This window comes from Chrysemys picta, chromosome 12 (assembly GCF_011386835.1).
Source record: "Chrysemys picta bellii isolate R12L10 chromosome 12, ASM1138683v2, whole genome shotgun sequence".
In the NCBI taxonomy this organism is placed as follows: Eukaryota; Metazoa; Chordata; order Testudines; family Emydidae; genus Chrysemys; species Chrysemys picta.
The window spans coordinates 17,195,780-17,221,158 of NC_088802.1; the positions used below are offsets into that span (position 1 = coordinate 17,195,780).

At 48.7% G+C, this 25,379-nt stretch overlaps 1 protein-coding gene across 1 annotated transcript; it reads left to right on the plus strand.

Annotated features, from left to right (window-relative positions):
* The first annotated feature begins 1,524 nt into the window (after positions 1–1,524).
* LOC101932671 (zinc finger protein RFP-like) lies at positions 1,525–23,762 on the plus strand. Its single transcript, XM_065564997.1, has 7 exons — positions 1,525–1,976; positions 6,792–6,887; positions 10,182–10,412; positions 12,000–12,022; positions 12,586–12,701; positions 17,270–17,320; positions 21,339–23,762. The coding sequence occupies exons 1-7, from the start codon at positions 1,566–1,568 to the stop codon at positions 21,926–21,928; spliced, it is 1,518 nt and encodes a 505-aa protein (XP_065421069.1). The 5' UTR covers positions 1,525–1,565; the 3' UTR covers positions 21,929–23,762.
* Positions 23,763–25,379: the final 1,617 nt, after the last annotated feature.

Below are 25,379 nucleotides of genomic sequence, written 5' to 3' on the forward strand. Positions count from 1 at the left end.
TCCTATGCCGGGGTGTGTGTGCCATAGGGCTCCGCGCGCTGCCCTGTCCCAAGCATCGGCTTCACACTCCAATTGGTTGGTTCCCAGCCAATGGGAACTGGGGGGGGGGGGGAGGGAGGTGTCTGCAGGCGAGAGCCACCTGGAGCCACTTGCGTGCATCCACCTTGGAGCCAGACCTGCTGCTGGCCGCTTCTGGGGCACCGTATGGTCTGCGGTGCTAGGACAGGCGGGAAGCCTGCCTCTGCACCCCACTGTGCCACTGACTGGGAGCCACTGGAGGTAAGCCTGAGGCGCTCCCCAACCCCACGCCCCATTCCCCTGCCCCAGCCCTAAGCCCCCCCAAACCTGGAGCCCCACCCCTGCACCCCAAACCCTTCATACCTGGCCCTACCCCAGAGCCTGAACCCCAGCCCAGAGTCCTGACCCCCCCTGCACCCCAACCCGCTGCCCCAGCCCACAGCCGCTCCCACACCCTGAACCCCTCATTCCCGGCCCTACCCCGCAGCCCTCACCCCCGCACCCTAACCCTCTGCCCCAGCCCTGAGCCCCTCCCACACCCCAAACCCCTCATCCCCAGCTCTGTTGGGTCGTAGGCATCAACAATTTTCTTCAACTGGGTTGCCAGAAAAAAAGTATGAAAAGCACCGACCTAGAGTAGAGTGTGCAGTACTGGTCACACCTTTGAAAAAGGATATTGCAGTATTAGAGAGGGTTCAGAGAATGGCAATGAGAATGATGAAGGACCTGGAAAAACTCTTTTGGTAAGAAAGATTCAAAAGAATGGGACTGTTTAGCTTAGAAAAAAAGATGAATAAGAGGGGACAGGATAAAAGGGTATAAAATAATGAATGGGACAGAGAAGACTGTCACTGGGAACGTCTTTTCTGCCTGTCTCATAACACAAGAACAAGAGGACAGTCAATGAAATGGAAAGGGATCAAATTCAGAACCAATAAGAAATACTTTTACACAAAACATGTAATTAAACGGTGGAATTCATTGCCACATGGAGTTTTTGAGGGCTGTAATTTAGCAAGATTCAAAAAAGGGATTGGATATTGATGATATGAATAACCCCAGCGTTATAATAGTTAAGTTAATGCGAATAATTTTTTTGGAACAAATAAATTGGTCAAGGTTTAAAATGATCTCTAACTATTAGGGATTAGTAACACTCTTATATAGTGTTTTCCTGCACTAGATCTCCAAGTGCTTTACAAAGGAGGTACAGAAAGGGTCTTGGCCTTAAACCTGACTCTGAGCCTGGGTTTATTCTGTGGTGTAGAAAGAAAGCTGCCAAGCTTGCTCCCAGCAAGCCTCTATTGGCTTCTTTGTGTATGTAATTGCTTCATTTCTTCATCTTGCTTGTTTGGGGGCTTTTCTGGGTGTGTGGGTGTGTGTGGCTTCTGGTGTGTTGTGTGTGTGTTGATGGGTTTGTTTGTTTGTTTTTAATTTCCCTGCCAGAGAGCGTGATTGGCTCCCGTTTGGGCAACCTGTTTTACAAGGCTGCTTGTTGGGCTTGGCAGGAAACGAAACTTATCTTGTTACACTGTCTGCAGGGAGCCATGGCTGCAGCAGGGAATCCTCTGAAGAGTCTCCGAGATGAAGCTACTTGCTCCGTCTGTCTGAGTTTTTTCAAGGATCCAGTGTCTTTAGATTGCGGGCACAATTTCTGCCAAGCCTGCATCACCCAGTGCTGGGAGAGACCAGATACAGACATCTCCTGCCCTCAGTGCAGAGAGACCTTTCCCCAGAGGACCCTGAGGCCGAACAGACAACTGGGGAACATGGTAGAAATTGCCAAGCAGCTGAGTGTCCCAGCAGCAGCAGGAGGAGATTTGTGCAACGCGCACCAGGAGCCTTTCAAACTCTTCTGTAACCAGGACCAAATGCTCATCTGTGTGATCTGCAGGGAGTCCCAGGCGCACCGGGCTCACATGGTGGTCCCTATAGAGGAGGCTGCCCAGGAGCACAAGGTAGGCCACGGCTGGGCACGGGGCTGGGAGCGGGGCCAGGGGGGAGCCCAGGCCACAGCAGATGTGGATGCAGTGGTGCTGGGACAGATTTCGGTGTGGGGGTGCTGAGGTACACCCCTTTGACCCTGTCCGCATCCCCTCACCGCCCCCTAGAGCTGGGGCTGGGAGCAGGGCCGTGTCTCTGGGAGGGCAGGGGGGACGTGGACAGGGTAAGGCGGCTGAGCGGGCTCCCGGGCCAGTAGCGTATCCGCCCGCCCCTCTGCAACCGAGCGCTCCCCCGGGCCAGCAGCTGGGACCCCGAAGCAAAAGCTGGGGGTGCTAGAGCACCCCATGCACCTCTACTTCCTGCGCCTGTGTGTGGCTGGCACTCCCCTGCCCCCTGTGGGGGCTGGCATGGGCCCCCCGAATATTCCTCCACACTCCCCTAGTGGTGCGCACTCAACAGTTTGGGGACCGCTGGTCAAGGTGGACAAAGTGCAGGAGAGAGAGCTGAGGTACAGGGAGGCAAAGGCTGGGGATTTACAAAGGTACTTAGGTGCCTAAACCCCAGAGTGAGGTGCATACAGCTGGAGTTTAGACACCTAAATGCCAGTTCTAGGCTCCACTGCAATCCCCAGAGCTACTGCCAAGCTCTGTAGGAGTCCAAACTCACTCAGGGCCTGTGTATTCAAGGTACAAGTTCTCTCAGTGCCTGTGTATTCAGGGTACAAGTTCTCTCAGTGCCTGTGTTCTGCCTCTGGGCATGTGCACAGCTGCCTCCCTCTAGAGGCTTCTGGCTGCCTGTCTCCTGGCCACACCCAGGAGCTGGGTGAAAACAGGTGTTCTCCTGCCTCTCACCTGCAGGGCCTGATCTGTGGGCACCCTCAGAGACAAAGACAAAGGAATGGGAGGGACAGAGAGGCACTGAAGGGGCAGTGACTTGACCAAGCTCAGAAAACAGCTCAGTAGCAGAACCAGGAATTAAACCCTTGCCCCCCAATGCCCCTCCTCGTTCTCTAGCCACTAGACCACACAGCCTCTCATCACTCCTGTCAGGCACTGCTTTACAATCATAGATAGAGTCATAGATTCTAGGACTGGAAGGGACCTCGAGAGTCATCGAGTGCAGTCCCCTGCCCGCATGGCAGGACCAAACCTCACATTATAAACCGCTCAGCACAGCTGAGTTTCGACAGAGCCGGTGCCTGGCGTAGTGCCCAGCTTGAGCATTTCGTATCTGATGACCGCTGGCTGCTTCCTGGAAGCAGCAGTAACGTGACATTGTCAGCAGCGTTCTCAATGGGTTCCTTTCCTGCTGCTTTCTGAAGCATAAGATGCACTGAAAGATTTCTGCTTAAAAAACTAAGGTTAATCTGCTTAATTTTTTCCTCAAGGGAAAACCAGGATGATGAATTCCTGTTTTCCCGGGCTTGCTGAAGGCGGGTCACTTTGCTGCTCCTGAAACACAGCGGGAAGTCAGGGGAGGCACAGCGTGCTGCGTGGCCCTGCCCACCCTCCACTCCCAGGCCCCCTCCTGCTTCCCACCAGCGTGCTGCGTCTCTTCCCCCCTGTGGCTGGGCTGGGGTTAGCGGGGACTGACCTGCGGCCGAGGGCTCTGGCCAGCTGGGGCCGGTGATCATGCCATCCAACGTTCCTGGGGCGGAGAGGCTAGCTGTCACGATGGGGGGCATCTTGGCTCTGGTGGGGGCGGGGCCTCAAGCAGAAGGGGCTGGTCTGGTGGCTAGCCTCCCCGAACCAGTGGTTCACGTCCCGCCCACGCATACTTTGGAGTTTTGCTTTGGGTTTATGCATCCGTTTGAACCACAAATTCGATGCAACATTGTAGGGCCCATGAAGCCCAAGTGGATGGAACCTTAAAAAGCCTGTTTGACAGAGCAATCCACTCTGGGCAGAATCCACTGTGCTGTCTGCCACTCTAGATTAAAGGAAGAAAAAGGCTGATTCCCAGGACCATGTTGAGTCTCAGTACCGGAGCACCTCGGAAGTGAGAACAAACCCTTTCCCCCATGCCAAACAATCAAGCACAATATTTATGAATCTTGTGAGTGTGTTGGATTTTTAACCTGGAGTCCCTTTCTCCCATTAGGCCCTGGAGTTTAATATACACTTTTAAAAAAAGTGATTTAAACACTCTTACCAAAACTCCCTTCCCTGTAAGTTGCTCAGCTTTAACTTTCTGACATCCAGATCTCTTCATATACTGTTCCCTGTCATTGCATGGGAGCAGGGCGCCCTACCCTACACTGCTGTAAAATGGATACGACTTCAACCCATTTCCCTGAAGCACTTGGAGGATTCGCTGGAGGCAAAGGGCTGTCTGGACAAAGTCCCTAAGCCTCTACCTCAGATCTGGGGCCCCCAAGGCCTCTCTGTTCCCTGGCAGCGTGACACATACAGCATAGAAGGAATGCAGGGCTGAGACTGGGGCCTGAGATGCCCAGCTGCCATTGAAATGAATGGGAGCTGTGCTTTTAGATCCTCTGTGTGGCTCTGCAACACCTCACCTTGGGTGAATTATGGAAGAAGATTCTCGGAGCACATTTTCAAAAGCACCAACTGACATTAGAGCCGAAGTCTCATTTTCAAAGGAGATTTAGTCCTGAATCCCCAAAGGAACTTGGGTGTTGTGATGCTCAGCATTGCAATGCCTAACTTTTAGGCACCTAGAAAATCACTAAGGACATAAGAACAGCTGCATTGGGTCAGATCAAAGGTCCATCTAGTCCAGTATCCTGTCTTCTGACAGTGGCCAATGCCAGGTGCTTCAGAAGGAATGAACATAACAGGGCAATTATCGAATGATCCATCCATTGTCATCTGGTCCCAGCATCTGGCAGTCAGAGGTTTAGGGATCTCTGGAGCATGGGGTTGAATCTCTGACCATCTTGGCTAATAAAAAATTGATGGACTTATCCACCATGAACTCATCTTCTTTTTTGAACTCACTTATACCTTTGGCCTTCACAACATCCCTGGCAATGTGTTCCATGGATTGATTGTGTGTTGTGTGAAGAAGTACTTCCTTTTGTTTGTTTTTAAACCTGCTGCCTGTTAATTTCCCCTGGTTCCTGTTATGTTAAGGGGTAAATAAACTTCCCTATTCACTTTCTCTACACCATCCATGATTTTATAGACCCAACCCCAGTTGTCTCTTTTCCAAGCTGAACACTCCGTCTTTTTAATCTCTCCTCATATGGAGGCTGTTCCATACCCCTAATTATTTTTATTCCTTTTGCTGTATGTTTTCCTATTCAAATATATCTTGTTTGAGATGGGGCCAATAGAACTGCATGATGTATTCAAGATGCACCATGGATTTCTCCAATGGCATTATGATATTGTCTGTCTTATTATCCATCATTTTCCTAATGGTTCTTAAAATTCTGTTAGCTTTTATGAACAGATGTTTTCATAGATGACTCCAAAATCTCTCTTTTGAGTGGTAGGAACTCCTTTAAACCACATCATTTTATATGTATAGTTGGGATTATGATTGCCAATGTGCATTACTTTGCATTTATCAACAGTGAAATTCAGCTGCCATTTTGTGGCCCAGTCACCCATTTTTGTGAGATCCCTTTGTAACTTTTCACAGTCTGCTTTGACTCAACTACCTTGAGTAATTCTGTATCATCTGCAGACTTTGCCACCTCACTGTTTACCCCCTATTCCTGATCATTTAGGAATATGTTATACAGCACTGGTCCCAGTAGAGATCTCTCTCCATTGTGAAAACTGGCCATTTATTCCTATCCTTTATTTCCTATATTTTAACCGGTTACTGATCCATGAGATAAGGTTATCGCTTATCCCATGACTGTTTAGTTTCCTTAAGAGACTTTAGTGTGGGACCTTGTTAAAGGCGTTCTGAAAGTCTAAGTACACTATATCCAGTGGATCATCCTTGTTGACACCCTCAGAATTCTAATAGATCGGTGAGGCATGATTTCCCTTTACAAGAGCTGTGTTGATTCTTCTCCCAACAAATCATGTTCATTTGTGTCTGACAATTTTGTTCTTTACTGTAGTTTCAACCAGTTTACCTGGTACTGAAATTGGGCTTTGTCTGCAATACAGCCTATGTCGCCAAAACTTACGGTCATTCAGGGCTGTGAATATTTCACCTCCCTGAATAACCTAAGCATTAATGTGCACAGTGCTATGTCAGCAGGAGAGGTTCTTCCGCCACCCTAAGCTTCTGCCACTCGTGGAGGTGGGTTTATTATGCTGACGGGAGAGCTCTCTCCCATCGGCATAGAGTGTCTCCACCGTATGCGCTGCAGCGGTGCAGATATATCGGTACAGCTGCAGTGCTGTACTTATCAACAAGCCCTTAGGCTTACTAGCCTGTAATTGACAGGATTACAATGGGAGATGCTGCTGAGAGGGGTGTGTCCTAAGCCCCGCCCCCTCAGAGTTTGGTGTAGGAATGCGCCTGTCTCTGTGATCCACACCTGGGAACCCCTCTCCTGGAGTCAGGCGGCTTAGGCATCTAAGCTGTTTTGTGCAAGATGGAGTTATGCACTTGTGTCACTCCACATAAAACGGCCAGTGAGGAGGCAGCAGACCTTCTTCATCACGGTTAGTCTGGGGGAAGGGCACTCACCTGGTATGCGGGAGACCCTGGTTCAAGTTCTCCCTCTGCCTGATGAGGGGGAAGGGATTTGAACCGGAATCTCCCACCTCTCAAGAGACAATTGTGACATTGCCACGACCACTGTCTGTGGGACAGCCTGAGAGGCACATGCAATGTATATAAATGTATCTGTGAGGACAGCCACCTGACCCTCCCAAACATTGTTTTTCTTGCCTCAGGAACAAATTCAAACTCGACTGAACAGCCTGAAGCAAGAGAGAGAAGAACTTCTGGAGTGGAAACAGGATGGAGAGAAGCAAAGCCAGGAATATCTGGTAGGTTCCCATTGTTATGGTCCAGCAGTTACATTAGTCAGAGTTGGTATCTCTCTGTGCTGGGAGAGTGTCAACCCTGGTCTATACACAGCACTGCCTGATTTAGCTATGGCGACATCTACACGGCACAGCTCTGGGGGCGACCTGCAGGGCATGTGTAGCTACACTGCACAGCTCTGGGGGCGACCTGCAGGGTATGTGTAGCTACACAGCACAGTGAAAAGCAGGCTGTGTCCACGCTGTGGTGTGTAGCTACACGTGTGAATGAAAGGCTCCAGTAGGGGAAGGCAGCAGAGCTGCTGGAGCCTTTCCCCACTTCGGGAGCCTTTACCTGCGGTGGGAAGGCAGCGGGACACTACACTGCTATTTTTAACACTGTAGATGGGGGAGGCCCTGCTTGGGGCCGTATAGAGCCATGTCCGTAGGGTTTATACCCAGAGGGTTCAGGCATATCGTGACTCTACTTGCTTAAACCATGCCTCACCATCTACACTGCTATTTATGCCCAGGTTAGCAGGGGCATATACTGTACGTCCTCTACACACCACCATAACATTTGTGTAGTACAGCTGTACCTCAAATCACTTTGTAATGTAATGTCTTTATACTGGTGTAAACCCCTGACATGCAAACACTGTAAACCTAATTTAATTTGACGCTAGTGTGGTGTGTAGGGTTCACCTTGTCCAGTTAAACTGAGATAAAATGTGCTAACTAGGAGCAAGGTTGAGTTTAGATGAGGATTAGCTATAATGTATTAGATAAACTCAAGTGCTTTGCCTCTTGTAGACACACCCTTACAGGGTGAGATGTTTGTCTTTGTTTATCATCCCTCTGGGCTGATTCCTCCACTTGCTTCCAGTTTCAATTCAAAGCACTGATCTTATTCCCCACACATCAGTGGGTCCAAATCCAGCTACAAACACTGATTTCAGGGGAGATTTTTTTTCAAAGGCACGTATGGTGATTAGGTGCCTAATTCACTTTGACAGTCAATAGCACTTAGGTACCCAGTGGCTGTTTTGTATCTCTGAAATCCAACCCTGAATCTCCATCTATAACCACCAGATACGACTGGTTTCCTCTGGGACACACATTGTGTAATTAACACAATGCCAGATGAAACATGTAAGAGCTGGAGAAAAAGCATTTTGCACAGTATATGTTGTACCTGGCGTTTTGTGTGGATAACCAGCAGAACTTTCCTTCAGTCTTCTCCACAACTCTCTGCCAATGTGTTCCTGATATGGAGTCAGACCCCACCCCTCCAACCTTTCTGCTATTGGAAGAATCTAAATGCATGGGTGGTAGGTTTGTAGAAATTTTGGTGCTGCCTAGAACCCGCCCCCCCCAGCTCTTCCCCCCCCCAAACTCCGCCCCCGACCTGCCTAAGGCTCTGGGAGGGAATTTGGGTGGGGGAAGGGGTCTGGAGTGCAGGCTCTGGGATGGAGTTTGGGTGCAGGCTCCGGGCTGGGGATGGGGGCGTAGGAGGGTGTGAGGGGTGCAGGCTCTGGCAGGGAGTTTGGAGGCAGGAGGGGGGTGTGGGAAGGGGGAGGGGGTGCAGGCTCTGGGAGAGAGTTTGGGGACAGGAGGGGGTGTGTGGGAAGTGGGAGGGGGTGCACGCTCTGGGAGGGAGTTTGGGGATAGGAGAGGGTGCAGGGTAAGGGCTGTGGGGCTGAGGATGAGGGGTTTGGGGTGTGGGAGGGGGCTCAGGGCTGGGGCAGAGGATATGGGTGAGGGGGGATGAGGCTTTGGCTGGGGCTGGGGGGTTTGGGGCATTGGAGAGGCTCAGGGCTAGGGCGGAAGGGCAGGGTAAGGGCAGCCTGCCTTGCCATTAGCGGTGGGGGGGCACTAGGACCCTGGGGCAGCAGAGAGCAGTTGATGCCAGGAGCTGGTGTAGTGTAGGATACCGCTCTGCGTAGGAATGTGCTATTCCGGCAGCACAAGCAGGCACAGGAGAGGCGCGCACCACTTTCTTTCAGGCAGGGACGCGGCGGAGGAGTGGGGGAGACGCGCAGGCGAAGGGGTGGCAGGCGGGGGCTGGGAACCGCTCTAGGCAGGGCCGGGGGAGAGACCCAGCTCCAAATATTGGTGGAGCAGGGCCCCTAGCCCTGAATATTCCTGGAGCCTGGGCACCACAAAAGAATATAACTCGCCGCCTATGTCTAGATGATCAGGAAAATATACTAAGCCACTCAGACCTGAAGACTCATCATTTTCGAGATATTGGGTGACATTTTCAAAAGTGCCTCAGTGATTTTGGACCCTAAGGTTTACAATTTTACAAGTGGTTAAGGGCCAGATTCTCAAAGATATTTAGGGGCTTAAAATGCAAAGAGGCCTAGTGAGATTTCCAAAAGCAACTAAGTAGCACCTAATATCCTCTGTAGTCTAGGAGACTTAGGCACCTAAGTGATACTGAAAATACCTCTCAGGGCTTATATGCCTCTTTAGACATATAAATATCTTTTAAAAGCAGCTCCTTATTCATTTTTAATGGGTTTCAGCTACTACATGATTTTGCTGTTTCTGAAAATTTACCCTAAGTTCTATTTTCAAAAGTCACTTTCAAAGAAACTTAGGCGCCTAAGCATCAAAAAGTAACTTTGAAAATGGGAATTGGATTCCTAAGTCACCAAGGCACTTTAGAACATGTTAGTCTCTCACCTGGCCTGAATGAATATCAGGCATGTTCTCCTGAAATCTATTCCGTATGTTCGTAGTAGGGTGAAATGAAAAGAGGGCTCGAAGAACTGTTCCCAGACTCGCCCCATGTCCCTGATAGGCTGTCCAACTTTCTCATTTGTGAAAACTGGATGCTGAGCGCTGGAACCTGCCCTGTCCCATGCTCCGCCTCTTTCCCTCAAGGCCTCGCCCCCCCACTCCTCTTTCCCCTCTCACTGTCGCTTGCTGCTCTCTCCACCTCCCTCCCCCTGCCAGCTGAGCAGGGCTCTAGGGGTGTGGAGGTGACTGGGGAAGGGCGGGGGAGGGAATGCCACGCTCCGGGGGTTGATGGGTGATTGGAGCAGGATGGGGGAGCTGCCCGTACTTCTCTCCCCTGCCCCAGAGCCATCCCTGAGTGCTCCTCCAGGCTCCCAGCAGCAGCTGCTGCTCTTCCCACCACCTGGTGTTGGAAGCCAGTTACTCTGGGTAATCAGACTTCTAGTGTCCAATCAGCAGTGCTGACTGGACACTGCCAGGTTCCCTTTTCGACTGCACTTTCTGGTCGAAAACTGGACATATGGCAACCCTAGTCCCTGACCTGTCCTTTTCCTGTTTGTCTCTTCATTGCAGGGAAAGATAGTAGCTGAGAGGCAGAAGATTGTGTCTGAATTTGAGCAATTGCGGCAGTTGCTGGAGGAACAAGAGCGACTCCTGCTGGCCCAGCTGGAAGAGTTGGACAAGGAAATTGTGAAGATACAGGATGAAAATGTCACCAAACTGTCTGAGGAGATTTCCCATCTCAGTGACTTGATCAGTGAGATAGAAGAGAAGTATCAGCAGCCAACAAGCCAATTCCTGCAGGTGAGACAATTAGAGACACCCAGATCCCTGCCCAGGGAAGGGAGAGATTCTGAGTGATTAACTTTGGAGTTTACTAACTTCTTTGAGAGCTCCCCCTCCACAATGGAGACTGTCAGGGTGTCCTTTAGCAAAGCGAGGGAAAACAAAATTTTTGACATTTCTAATATTTGCGATGTGGAAACAGTCTTGTCGTTTTAAAGGCAGACGTTTCAACAATGCCTGAGACACCATATATGAGCCCCTTCGTTTTCAGTTTAATCCAGTTTTTACCAAAAAATTCCTGGGTTTCACAAAAAGTATTCTTTTTTTTTTCTGATTTTCATCCTACTTTTGTATCATTGAAATATATAAAAAACTTGTTTTATTAGGAAAATACAATCCATTGCATGAGATCTCTGTATTCCGATAATACATTATCTGTGTGTATATGCAAAGCTGCCTCCTGAAGTAAGAACATATTGTTCTAGAAGATACACACACACACACACACACACACACACACACACACACACACACACACACACACACACACACACACACACTAACCAACAGGCACGCACACAAGGTCTGAAGTGCGTGTGCATCTGAACGTACTGATCAATCTCATACCCACCACGTACACATTTCAAACTGTTAGCAGACAATGGGTTAAAGATTTGACACACTAAACATGGGAAGAAAATGATAATCTGTATCAGAATAAGTTTCAGAACACAAGGAAGTATTCGAAAGGGTTAAAGAAAGAAAAACAGGATCAAAGGATGAAGTTGGGCCACACCATTTGCAGTGCATACACTCAATTATTAAATGTGAATGTTTATAGGATAATAGTTCTAAGTCTACACCAGTAAACTGTTTGTTCAAATAAAACTTTTAATTTGGGGATTAGAGATCTATTGTTTTCTTAAACTCAGAGGGGCACTGTGTTTTGAGCTCTGTTTTAGTTCTGCAGCAAACCACAGTGATGAACGGAATTCAAAGCATTAATCTACTGAATTTCGTGTCTTTTCATCTACCAAAACAAACCCCGATATTTACCCAGAGAGTTGTTTGCACTGATTTTCAGCTGTTTTTGTTGTGGTGGTAATTTTTCATGGGAATTTCAGTGTTTCACTAAAATAAAAACTGAAAATGAAGGGCCCTAATAATATGGAAGCAATAAAAGGCACAAGTCCAGTTTCTAGGAAGTAGGAGATTAAGAAAGCGAAGCTCTTTGCAGAGCCTGTTAAGAAATGGGAATGAATCCAGTTTCTAGAATTGCACACATGGAGAAAGGCAAATGCTCTGGACACAGCAGTTGCATGTGGAAGTCAGGGATACATGTGTCTGATCAGTCTGTTTGAGCAAGTGCCCTTGGCACAGGCAAAATAGAATTTAGAAGGAGAAAACCCACAATCATGGTGCATGCTTAGGGGCCCCATTCCATCGAAGTCTGTGAATGGAATTTTAAAGGTGCAACTACAGAGAACTGCATCTAGAGCTCGACTAGGGACAGCAAAGTGAGTCCTCTCCAGAGCAGGAGCGATTGCCAGCTTGTGGCTCGTGGCACTGAGCTCTTCTTTTTCTTCTTTCCTCTCTCTCTTCTAGGACATCAGAAGCACCTGGAGCAGGTACGTAGCTCCTTCCCACCCCCCCTTACGTGTCATGATGTTGGAAGGGGATTGGACTCCCGGGGTCAGATTTTGCAGGGTATTTAGACACCTGACATGTAGCTAGGCACTTGATAGAATTTTCCAAAGCAGCTAGGCGAGTTAGGCACCTCCCATTGCAATCATTGGCAGTTGGGAGCCTAGCGTGGTTAGGTGCTTTTGAAAATCCCAGGAGTCACCTTTAAAAATCAGGCCTTAAGTGACTTGCCCAAGGTCACGCAGGGAGGCTGTGGCAGAGCAGGGAGTGGAACGTAGGTTTGCAGACTCCTACAACAACCCCTTAACCACTGGAGCATCCTTTCCCACGAGATTATGCCCTTCTCTCTGACGGACAGCTTGTGGACCCCTTACTCTCCAACTCCCATTTGAGGATCTAGGCATTTAAATACTCCAGAGAGGAGGGCAGTTGACTCACCAGTGGGAGTTAGAGGCTCACAACGAACCCACAAGAGAGCAGCCTCTGGTAGCTCATTCTCACAAAAGAAAGAAAAGTTTTAGAGAATGTTTGGTTTTTTCCCCTCTAGGTGTGAGAAGGTGAAGTTTGAGAAACCAGTGGCCGTGCCAGAGGACCTGAGAGAGAGAGTCGGCGTCTCTTCTCAAAGAAATGTTTGTCTGCAGGAGGCTCTGAAGAAATTCAAAGGTAACTGAACAGTTATCTGGGCTCATGCTACAGTGATGGTACATCGAGATGTGCCTCTGACTGTGGAAGGAGATGGATTCTGGCCTATTAGTTCTCAGCTCGTCCCAGCTAGACGTCTTTGTGGGTGGGATGGGGAGGGCTCAGGGCTGATGCCAGTTCACCAGGACTCCACTTGGATTGTCTCAGACCCAACCCTGGGTGTTAAAATTGGCCACTCAGAATTTCAGAGACACACAATCACCAGATGTTATAGAAAATCTTGAATTTAACCTCCCTGGCTGGGATTTTCCAAGGGACCTAAGGGATTTAGGCACCCATCTCTCTGACCGTCAATGGGAGTTGGCCACCACATGGCCTCAGCCCTTTTGAAAATCCCAGAGTCTGTACCTCAAGTTCCTCCATCTTTAAAAAGGAGGAAATAATGGCCAGCCTACCTTGTTGTGGTAATTAGTGAATGCCGCCCAGTGCTTTGAGATCCTTGGAGGCAGGTGGGAGATGGAGAGGTGCGAGATATTATATTTTGGACGATGATTTCACTTTAGTTTTGTCTCGCTGGAAAGGTCTCCCCATTCCAATCTGCCTCTCATCTATGGTCTTTTCCTTTGGGCCGTCTCAGAATTACAGCACGGTTCCATGCAGTGCTGCTGTAGCCATGTCGGTCCCAGAATATTAGACAAGGCCGGGGAGGTAACAGCTTTTATTGAAGCAACTCCTGTTGGTGACAGACAAACTTTTGAGCTACACAGACCTGAAGAAGAGCTCTGAGTAAGCTCCAAAGCTTGTCTTTCAAGAACAGTTACATTAATTAACGGTAGGAATGTCACCAGAGTCAAGACAACATGAAATCACCTCTTCCAATCCTTCCTTTCTCTAGAGACCCGGCCCTCTGAACTGACCTCTGAGCCCAAAGGCAGAGAGAAAGGGTGAGGGCTAGATTCACAAAAGGACTTGGGGCTACCTGCCATTTTAGGCACCTGAATCCCAGAATCAGATCCCACTGGGATTCACAAAGCCCCCCGCTCAGCTGCAACCAAACCTTGTAGGTGCCTAAAATCACTCATCACCTCTGTTTTTGTGGTAAATGTTCCCTAGGCACTTATGTTTTTGCCTCTGTGCTTGCGCCCTGCAGTTCCAGTCTCGCTGTCCAGACACCTAGGCCCCAGAGAGATACACGAACAGGGGAAAGAAAGGCGTTCCTCCTCCTAACTCGCCTACAGGCCCCAATCTGAGATGCCTGCTCTGAGAATACTTACTGGCTCAGGCCCTATAGGCAAACACTTACCCAAAAGAACCAGGCCCTAGGGAAAGAGATGCTCCCTTATAATATACATCATAGCTCTGTGATTAGGGTATTGACCTGGGATATGGGAGACCACCAGTTCAAATCCCTTGTCTCCCACAGGAGAAGAAGGGATTCCAGCAGGGGTCTGATATAGGCCTCTCTGTTTCCTCTTTCGAATCTGATCCATGGTGTATAAATAATTGAACAGAGGGACAGGCTTCTGGGTCTACCACCTCCCAAGGGCGTGCTCTAACCACCTGGCTACAGAGACATTCTCGTGATTTCTCTCTGCCTCCGGCCCAATGAATTATTGATTATCCCCAGTGGAACCTCTCCCACAGGAGGGCATGTGGGCACCCCGCATCAGAAAATCCTACAGCCCAAAGGTTAGGGCACTCCTTGAGAGGTGGTAGATCCCATTTCAGATCCCTGCTCCCTCTGCGGCACAGGGTTAACTTGAACCAGGGGTCTCCCAAAGGCCAGCTGAGTGCTCCAACCACTGGGGTAAAAGTTATGAGCAAGGTGGGTTTCCTCCCCCGAGGCATCTTGCAAAAAAATGGCACAGGTGCCGGACACCAAGAGAGGGGTCGCAGCTGAGAATCCCACACCGAGGGAGGCACCTACAGTGCTGCCCAGATTCAGTCGCTGGTACTCCCTGAGAGCACCGGGGCTTGGCACACCCCCGTACCTTGGCCTTTCCCACTGGCTGGCGTAAGCAGGGAGTTGCCTAGCATGCTGGCTTTTATGAATCTCATTCCAAGGCGCATCTCTCTCCCCGTTCATGGTACAGATTGCCTGGGTGCCTGACTCCTGCTTCGTGAATCACAGTGACTTTATCAATTCATAGATTCTAGGACTGGAAGGGACCTTGAGAGGTCATCGAGTCCAGTCCCCTGCCCTCATGGCAGGACGAAATACTGTCTAGACTGGGGTAGGCAACCTATGGCATGCGCGCCAAAGGCGGCACGCAAGCTGATTTTCAGTGGCACTCACACTGCCCGAGACCTGGCCACCGGTCCGGCGGCTCTGCATTTTAATTTAATTTTAAATGAAGCTTCTTAAACATTTTAAAAACCTTATTTACTTTACATACAACAACAGTTTAGTTATATATTATAGTGTTATAGAAAGAGACCTTCTAAAAACATTAAAATGTATGACTGGCACGCGAACTGTTAAATTAGAGTGAATAAATGAAGACTTGGCACACCCCTTCTGAAAGGTTGCCGACCCCTGGTCTAGACCATTCCTGATAGACATTTATCTAACCTACTCTTAAATGTCTCCAGAGATGGAGATTCCACAACCTCCCTATGCAATTTATTCCAGTGTTTAACCACCCTGACAGTTAGGAACTTTTTCCTAATATCCAACCTAAACCTCTCTTGCTGCAGTTTATGCCCATTGCTTCTTGTTCTATCCTTAGAGGCTAAGGTGAACAAGTTTTCTCCCTCCTCCTTATGACACCCTTTTAGATGCCTGAAAACTGCTATCATGTCCCCTCTCAGTCTTCTCTTTTCCAAACTAAACAAACCCAATTCTTTCAGCCTTCCTTCATAGGTCATGTTCTCTAGACCGTTAATCATTCTTGTTTCTCTTCTCTGGACCCTCTCCAATTTCTCCACATCTTTCTTGAAATGCGGTGCCCAGAATTGGACACAATACTCCAGTTGAGGCCTAACCAACGCAGAGTAGAGTGGAAGAATGACTTCTCGTGTCTTGCTCACAACACACCTGTTAATACATCCCAGAATCATGTTTGCTTTTTTTGCAACAGCATCACACTGTTGACTCATATTTAGCTTGTGGTCAACTATAACCGCTAGATCCCTTTCTGCCGTACTCCTTCCTAGACAGTCTCTTCCCATTCTGTATGTGTGAAACTGATTGTCCTTCCTAAGTGGAGCACTTTGCATTTGTCTTTGTTAAACTTCGTCCTGTTTACCTCAGACCATTTCTCCAATTTGTCCAGATCATTTGAATTATGACCCTGTCCTCCAAAGCAGTTGCAATCCCTCCCAGTTTGGTATCATCCGCAAACGTAATAAGCGTACTTTCTATGCCAATATCTAAATCGTTAATGAAGATATTGAACAGAGCCGGTCCCAAAACAGACCCCCGCAGAACCCCACTTGTTATGCCTTTCCAGCAGGATTGGGAACCATTTATAACTACTCTCTGAGTACAGTTATTCAGCCAGTTATGCACCCTCCTTATAGTAGCCCCATCTAAGTTGTATTTGCCTAGTTTATCGATAAGAATATCATGCGAGACCGTATCAAATGCCTTACCAAAGTCTAGGTATACCACAGCCACCACTTCTCCCTTATCTACAAGACTCGTTATCCTATCAAAGAAAGCTATCAGATTGGTTGGACATGATTTGTTCTTTACAAATCCATGCTGGCTATTCCCTATCACTTTACCACCTTCCAAGTGTTTGCAGATGATTTCCTTAATTGCTTGCTCCATTATCTTCCCTGGCACAGAAGTTAAACTAACTGGTCTGTAGTTTCCTGGGTTGTTTTTATTTCCCTTTTTATAGATGGGCACTATATTTGCCCTTTTCCAGTCTTCTGGAAGCTCTCCTGTCTCCCATGATTTCCCAAAAATAATAGCTAGAGGCTCAGATACTTCCTCTATTAGCTCCTTGAGTATTCTAGGATGCATTTCATCAGGCCCTGGTGACTTGCAGGCATCTAACTTTTCTAAGTGATTTTTAACTTGTTCTTTTTTATTTTATCTTCTAAACCTACCCCCTTCCCATTAGCATTCACTATGTTAGACATTCCTTCAGACTTCTCAGTGAAGACTGAAACAAAGAAGACATAAAGCATCTCTACCGTTTCCAAGTTTCCTGTTACTGTTTCTTCCCCCTTACTGACCCTGTCCTTGGTCTTCCTCTTGATTCTAATGTATTGATAAAAAGTCTTCTTGTTTCCCTTTATTCCTATAGCTAGTTTGAGCTCATTTTGTGCCTTTGCCTTTCTAATCTTGCCCCTGCATTCCTGTGTTGTTTGCCTGTATTCATCCTTTGTAATTTGTCCTAGTTTCCATTTTTTATATGACTCCTTTTTATTTTTTAGATCATGCAAGATCTCGTGCTTAAGCCAAGGTGGTCTTTTGTCTTAACCATGAGATCTTTCTAGGTGTCTAAACTTTGGCTGTTGTGATGCTAAGCGTCACCTTGCCTAAGTTTCTTTGTGAATCAAGTCCCGTTTTCATGAGGCTATTTTCCTACAAGAAAGGGGGAAATCACCTCTCCTCTGATCTTTTCTTTCTCTAGAGACCCTGCCCTATCAACTGCGCTTTCTGATCTCAAAGGCAGAGAAAGAGGGTAAGTTTTCATGAGGATATTTTTGTACAACAATTATTTAATTAAAATGTCAGGATTAATTTTTTAGAAGAAGCTTCTGAATTCAAACAAGAGGTTTCCACCAATACAGAGTCATGGATTCCAAGGTTAGAAGGAATCATTATATCATAAGAACAGCCAGACTGAATCAAACCAATGGTCCATCTAGCCCAGTATTCTGTCTTCCAACAGTGGCCAATGCCAGGTGCACCAGAGGGAATGAACAGAACAGGTGATCATCCAGTGATCCATCCTGTCACCCACTCCCATTTTGTGAGGTATGAACGTGCACATACTATTTACAATTGGAAAGTAGGGTACATTTTTTAGGTCCAAAAATCAGTCTTTAGGGCACACTCAGGTCACATTTCGCTGCTTCTCTCAGTAATTATAAGGACTAGAAATTTGCTCTATTTTTATTTTTTGTATGAAAGACAAGCTTCGCTGCTGGAAAATGTCATTAACACAGAGTGCAGGTTGACCATCAGTGCCTTGTACGCTTCCAGAACGTGAAGGGAACCCATATTTCAAGCTCTGAAAGCTGGGAAATAAAGAGTTAAGGAAGCGTCTCCCACCAGCTCCTATGCTATACTTCCCTCCTCCCCTAGTGTCAGGAGTATGGACTCGTGTGCTGGGCTCCATCCATCCCCAGCTGGTGGAAGGTCCCTTGGGGAGGAGACCACACTAAGGCCAGTACTGAACCAGGCAAAGAATCAGGACTGCAGCGGCAGTCAAAAAAGCAAACAGAATGTTGGGAATCATTAAGAAAGGGACAGATAATAAGACAGAAAATATCATATTGCCTCCCTATAAATCCATGGTACAACTACATCTTGAATACTGCATGCAGATGTGGTCTTCCCATCTCAAAAGAGATATATTGGAATTAGAAAAGGTACAGAAAAGGGCAACAAACGACTAGGGGTATGGAACAGCTGCCATATGAGGAGAGATTAATGAGATTGGGACTTTTCAGCTTGGAAAAGGGGAGATATGATAGAGATCTATAAAATCATGATGACTGTGGAAAAAGTAAATAAGGAAGTGTTATTTATTTCTTCTCATAACATAAGAACTAAGGCTCACCTAATGAAATTAATAGGCAGCAGGTTTAAAACAAACAAAAGGAAATATTTCTTCACACAACGCACAATCAACCTGTGGCTCTCCTTGCCAGAGGATGTTGTGAAGGCCAAGACTGTAACAGACTTCAAAAAAGAACTAGATAAATTCATGGAGGATAGGTCCATGAATGGCTGTTAGCCAGGATGGGCAGGGATGGTGCCCCTAGCCTCTGTTTGCTAGACACTGGGAATGGGCGACAGGGGATGGATCACTTGATGATTGCCTGTTCTGTTCATTCCCTCTGAAACACCTGGCATTGACCACTCTATTGGCCTAGATGGACCATTGGTCTGATCCACTAGCTACCTAATGTTCTCTTCACTCTGCTCCGTGGAGCTGTCGTGCACCAGAGAAGCCAGGCTACTGTCTCTTCTCAGATGTATTCAGAGGGTGAATGCAATTTAACAGCAGGGAGTAAGGAGCTCAGTTAGATACATGTATAACTAGATTCTCTAGAAAGCCGTGGTCTGGCAAGGGAAGGCTTTTTACTGGATGAATGGAGAAAGGACCGAAATTGCGACCTCCTCTTCCCATCTACTGACCAGAAGCCGGTCTACTGCCTTCCTCCATAGAGATCCCATATCTCTTCCCTCTGCAACAAATCCCCAAATCAATATTGTAAGAATAATCCACCAAGCACATATAAAATCCCAGCCACATGCAGTGATCATCTGCTCTCTGGACTGGGGAAGGAGAAAACACTCTGGGGCCTGGAGCCCCTTTTTGGTGTGTTAGAGAATCTCCAGGAGTCTAAATAGCCCCTCTGAAATCAACAGGGGTGTCGGGAGGCAGGCTGGACCCCGACTCCTGGTCCTTACCAGACTATCTACCACATTAAGTGTGACTAGCGCAGACACAATTTAGTACTTTTCAAATGCATTAGCTGGTGTCCCTGTTAACGTCCTCAGCCTGGTGTCTGCTGCCTCCCGTGCTCTGTTCTATTGCTGGATGTGGAGCACCCCCAGCAAGGGAGAGGGATCGGGGGAGGAGACTGAGATCCCCTCTGCCACAGATCCCCATGGATCAGATCCTCCCTCTCCTCTCCTCCCACCTGCCGGCGGCCCGGCCAATCAGTTCATTCCCCTCCCTCCCAGCACCTCCTACCTACTGCGATCAACTGTTCAGTGGTGGCCGGAGGAGCAGGGGCAGGAAGAGGCGGGATAGGATGGATACGTGGGGGAAAGGGTGGAGTGAGGGTGGGACCTGGGGCGGAGCGGGGGTCAAGCAGCACCCAGGAAGTCAGCTCCTCTGCTCCCCACTGCTTCCTGCAGCCAACACGTAACTTCCGCTTCACCCCTCCCCCACCTCTAGTCCTTTGTTCCCGAGCTGGGGCGATGCAGCTCAGCTGCAGAGGTGGGGAAGTTCATAGCTCTCCGGGGGGCTGGTTACTGTTTCTATGTCCAGGCAATTGGACTTGCCATTGTCTTCTGAGGACCTCAGGCCCCAGACAGCGACGTGGGCAGCTTAGCCTGCCCCGAGAGCAAACACTCCCTTTTCACCCACTGGGTAACAACACGTCATGTAGGGAAACTGAGGCACATATAGGCTTCATAAAAAAATTCCCAAAAAAATCCCGGTTTGTCACCCCCTCCCCCCAACAATACCTCCTAGATGCCTGGTGTGAACGACAGGGAATTTCCTGCTCAGCTTCAGCCAACAGGCAGCTCCCCAGGACTGACACTCAGGGCCCACCCCAGCCCGCCCGGGGCTACTGGGAAACGTGAGAAATGGTCCTAGCCTCCCCCAGGGCTGAGCTCTGCCTGGAAGGGTCTGTCTGCACTGCAGAGTGAACCCTGGGGATCGGCACCCGGGTTAGCCTGGGCTGGGCGCAAGGAGCCATGCTGCTGAGCCTGACCTCACTTACTGTGTCCTCACTGGTGCTGCTGAGTCTCTAGGACGTCTGGGAGCACGTCCCATGGCTGGTGGTGCCGCCGTGAGCTGAGCTATTCTGTGTTTCTTTCCCAGCGATTCGTGGGGTACCCGGCCTGTCTTTCACAGGGGAATTGTGGGAAGGCACAGGAGGGCTATTTTCCCTCAGGTCAGGCTGGCAGTGACCTCGTGGGGGAGGGTTTTCACTTTCCTCTGCAGCATGTGGATGCGGGTGACGTACCAGGATTGTTTGGGGGTATCTCACTGCATCGTTTCCCTGCATTGTGGGGCCTCGGGCGCTGGTACCTCGGTGCCTCCTCTTCTCAGCCTGTGGCACATAAATAGTCCAGTCTGCTGTAGGCTGTCCTGCTTTGGGCTAATGTTGGGGGTTCGGTTAGGTGGGTGCTGGGTGGGGTTGGTGGCCTGTGCTATACAGGGGTCAGATTAGATGACCTGGTTCCCTTCTGGCCTCAGACTCTCTGACTCTCAGCACTGGAGTGGTTTAGCCTGCACAGAGGTGCCGACTTCCCCAGTTTCCAGTGGGTTGGTTGACCCTCACTCTGCCCCAGACCCCACCCCAAGCCCCCATCCCTCCCCCGCACCTCTTCCTACCCCCACAGCTTCCCCTACCCCTCAGAACCTCCTACCCACCTCTGAACAACGGATCTGTGGCAGGAAGAAGGCGCTGGGAAGGAGGGGGAGGAGCTGATCGGCAGGGCCCGTCAGTGCGTGGGGGGTGCTGTGGGGAGAGGGGGAGGAGCTAATTGGTAGGACCTGTCGGTGGGTTCCAAGCACCACTATTTTTTTTCTGTGGGTGCTTCTGCCCTGGAGCACCCCTGGAGTCGGTGCCTGTGCTGGGCGGAGAGCACCCCTGAACTCAGATGAGGTGTTTATGCATCTAGACAGGAAGGGCATCAGGGTTAGCAGCTGAGTAAGCGCCTGGGTTAACTCTGCAGTGAGGACAGATCTTAACACTCTCCTTCTATCTCTCTCTTCCCTCTTGCAGTGCAGGCCACTCCAGATCCAGACCTGGCAAATCCTTGTTCCATCGTGTCCACAGATGAGCATGTGATACAGAAATACCAAGACGTGGGATACTCAGTGCCACAGGACATGTTTTATCCTGCTGCCTGTGTGCTGGGCTATAAGGGCTTCACCTCAGGGAGATGTTACTGGGAAGTGAAGGTGGGGAACAAAGATGAGTGGGTTTTGGGCATTGCCAAAGAGTCTGTGATACATGAGGGAGCGATAAGCTGTACACCGGAGGAGGGGATCTGGGCTTTGCAGAGTACAGGGAATGAGTACTGGGCCCTCACCTCCCCTAAGACTGCTCTGGACCTACCTCGTAGCCCCAGTAACATTGGGGTTTACCTGGATTATGAAGGACAGAAAGTTACATTTTATGACATTACATCTTCTGGCAAAGAGCCAATCTTTACTTTCACATCCTCTTTCACTGGGAAGATCATCCCCTTCTTTGGGAGCCAGTGTGTAGAATATCAGTATCTAGTCAGTAGTGATCCCTGGAATACACACCAGGTAATAGAATGGCAAAGCATGCCAGTAAATTATAACTCTCGGGCATACCATTTGTAGGAATGTGTTGCTCCCTAATCACAAGCCTTGAAGAACGGCAAACTGTTCCCTTGGCAATGAGGCAAGAGTAACCTTGTTCTAGCGCCTATGTTTGGAAAACTTATTGGCAACCTGACATCACCTTTGCAGCTGGTGTTCACGCGCTCAAGAGATGGGTTCGTTATCTTATGTGCATGTATACTGTCTGGCTTTTCTATGCGCAAGAATGTAACCACTAAAAAGTGTTGTAAACAAAGTAAGGAGAAAAATAAAACCCCCCAAAAAAGTTTTCCTGAAAGGCTTTTTGCTTGAGGCTTTTGAAGCTCTCTGGCTATCACAAACCTGGTGTTCTATTTCCTTTCCTGTGTCGTCACCACAACCATTAAGACCTGTGACAGAGGAGCAGGGATCTGAGTGATATGAGATATCTAAAGTAGAGCAAAGACATGGGTAATATATAAATTACAGCTATCACACTTTGCCATTCTAATCACAGTCTTGCCGGCCTCAAGCATTCAAAAACTGTGTCAGGCCCTCCACAATCATGAGATTGACTTAAACATCTTTTTAAATTTTGTGTTATTTTTCTTTTCCTTCTGGTTTCTCAGCTTTCAGGGTGTTCTTGTTTCCAGTCTTCAATCTTTGCTATACAAACATGAAGGCTGGCAATGTATTTGTAATATAATCTGAGCTCCCTTGCAATCTATCTACTCCAGCAGCTGGGACTGTAAGAAAAACACCGAGTGCTGCGAGACTCACAATAAAATGGTGAGGGAGAACAAGACTGACTTGCTCAGCATTATGCTGGTGAATGGAGTTTCTCGGCCCTCTTACATGCTTATCTCTGTAACTCTGTGATCCTCCAGACACACATGAACTGACCAACCAGCAGACACCAGGAGCCACTCCCAGGGTCACAGCAGAGCCTGCTTGTCTTAGGCCTTGGCTACACTTACCGGCAAGTTCGACGGCTGGAAATCGAACTTCTGGGTTCGACTTATCGCGTCTAGTCTGGACGCGATAAGTCGAACCCGGAAGTGCTCGCCGTCGACTGCGGTACTCCAGCTCGCCGAGAGGAGTACCGCGGAGTCGACGGGGGAGCCTGCCTGCCGAGTGTGGACCAAGGTAAGTTTGAACTAATTCGAAATAAGGTACTTCGAACTTCAGCTACGTTATTCACGTAGCTGAAGTTGCGTACCTTAGTTCGAATTAGGGGGGGTAGTGTAGACCAAGCCTTAGAGCAGGTCTACACTTAAAATACTGCACCGCCGCTGCGCCGCTGTAATGCTTAAGTAAAGATGCTCCTACGCCGACAGGAGAGCTTCTCCCATCAGTGTAGTTAATCCACCTCTGTGAGAGGCGATAGCTATGTCCAGGGGAGGAGCTCTCCCGTCAACGTACAGCTGTCTACACCGGGAGTTCAGTTGGTACGACTGCGTTCACTGAGGGGTGTGGATTTTTCACAGCCCTGAGCAATATAGTTCTACTAATGGAAGTTTATAGTGTAGACCTGGCCTAACTTGTGACTCACTTAGGGTCATCCACCTAAGTCCTCTGCTCTTTGCTTATGAATATAAAAAACATAAAAAGAAGAACAGGAGTACTTGTGGCACCTTAGAGACTAACAAATTTATTAGAGCATAAGCTTTCGTGGACTACAGCCCACTAATAAATTTGTTAGTCTCTAAGGTGCCACAAGTACTCCTGTTCTTCTTTTTGCGGATACAGACTAACACGGCTGTTACTCTGAAACCTATAAAAAACATAGTGGTGTTTCCCTCTCCCTGCAGTTCCCTAGGTCAATGCTCCTATTTTACTGTTTGGTTATTTGGATGCTGTAGATTCAGATGAGTAAATTCACAGAATAAAGTTTATTTCTATCTTCTGGTCTTGGACTTTGTCCCAAGGGTATTAGATCTGTACGGCTTTGCCCTGAAACGTTAGACAGACCCACAAGCAAATGCCTTGAAGGGGCTTGAAGAAAAGCCGCTGGGTAACTTCAAGTGAAACCTCTAAAATCAAAGAATCAAGTGATGCTTTCCCGGGCAAGAAAAGAAGCAATAACATCCTTGTTGTGAAAGAAATCTGTTAGCAACTTCCAGCTGCCAAGGAACAGAAGGAAACTGGCAATAAAATAGCCAACTCACATTATCAACTACAGAATATTATGGGGTGGCACTTAGCCGCACCATTGTTTTGCAGCAGCATTTCTTTCCCAAACCAAATTACCCCTTTTTCTTTAAATTCACATTCACAGTCTGATTGGCTAGAAACCTGATACGCCACCTGAGGGCATAGGGTAGGGTCGGGGTACAAAGCTGGAGTCATTTGGTCAAGGGGTTCATGAGATACAGCTGTGAGCTAGGTATGAAATACCAGCACAATCCTGTTCATGGCTGGTTGAGGGAGACTCCCAGCACACCCTGTAGCCTACAGGCTGGAAGGCAGAAGAATTCAATCTCTTCTGCTGCTGCTTCTCAGCAGTTTGTATTGGCTGCGGCATCGCGCCCTTGGGGAGGTACCCGTCATCACTACCCCCTTTTTGCAGATGTGAGCAGAGGATGCAGAAGGTGAACTCAGACAAAGCGGAAGATAATTCGTAGATTCCAAGGCCAGAAGGGCCACTGTGATCTTCTAGTCTCCTGTGTCACACGGGTCACTGAACTTACCCCAAATAATTCCTAGAGCATCATTTTGATTTATTTTTTCCAAATCTTGATTTAAAACTTGTCAGTGACCCCTTGGCAAATTGCTCTACTGCAGGGGTCTCAAACACGCGGCCCGCGGGCTGCACGCATTAGAAATGTACACCTTAATGCCAGGTCTCTGTCTAATACAGCAGACCCACACCTCAATCACTGAACCCCTCCGCCTTTGGAAATGAACCTACCAGCACAACTAGCCGCACAGGCCAGGGGTTCAGGCTTGGTGCCTGGCCCAGCTGCACAACACTGAAACAAAGGTGCAGTTGATTCAGGCTTGAAGCATGGCCTAGACACCCAGCCCTGGGACTGGCTTGACAGCTGAGACCAGGCAAGTTCAGTGCATGGAACAAGCACAGCCCTGAGACTGGGGGAAGGGGAGGTAGCTGAGAAGAGGTCGGCTCTGTGCATGTCCCAGGCACACAGCACTGCAAGCGGGCTGGGAGAGCTGACAGCCGGCCGACTTGGGGCATGGCAGACACACAGTGCTGAGAACGTGCAGAGTTGGGGCATGACACACACATAGCACTGACTGGGGCGGGGGCAGCTGCAAATAGTCATGCCTAGTGCACGGCAGATACACGCGGTGCCAGGACAGGTGGAAGCAGGCACACTCTGTGCATGGCGCAGACACACAGTGCTGACAACAGAAGCAAGTGATACTGGGGTGTCTGATGAGAATGGGCAGGCTCGGGGCATGACACAGACTCTGTACCTCAGTTTCCCCATCTGTAAGCTAGCTGGGCTCTTCCAAGGCAGGGCCAACCTCC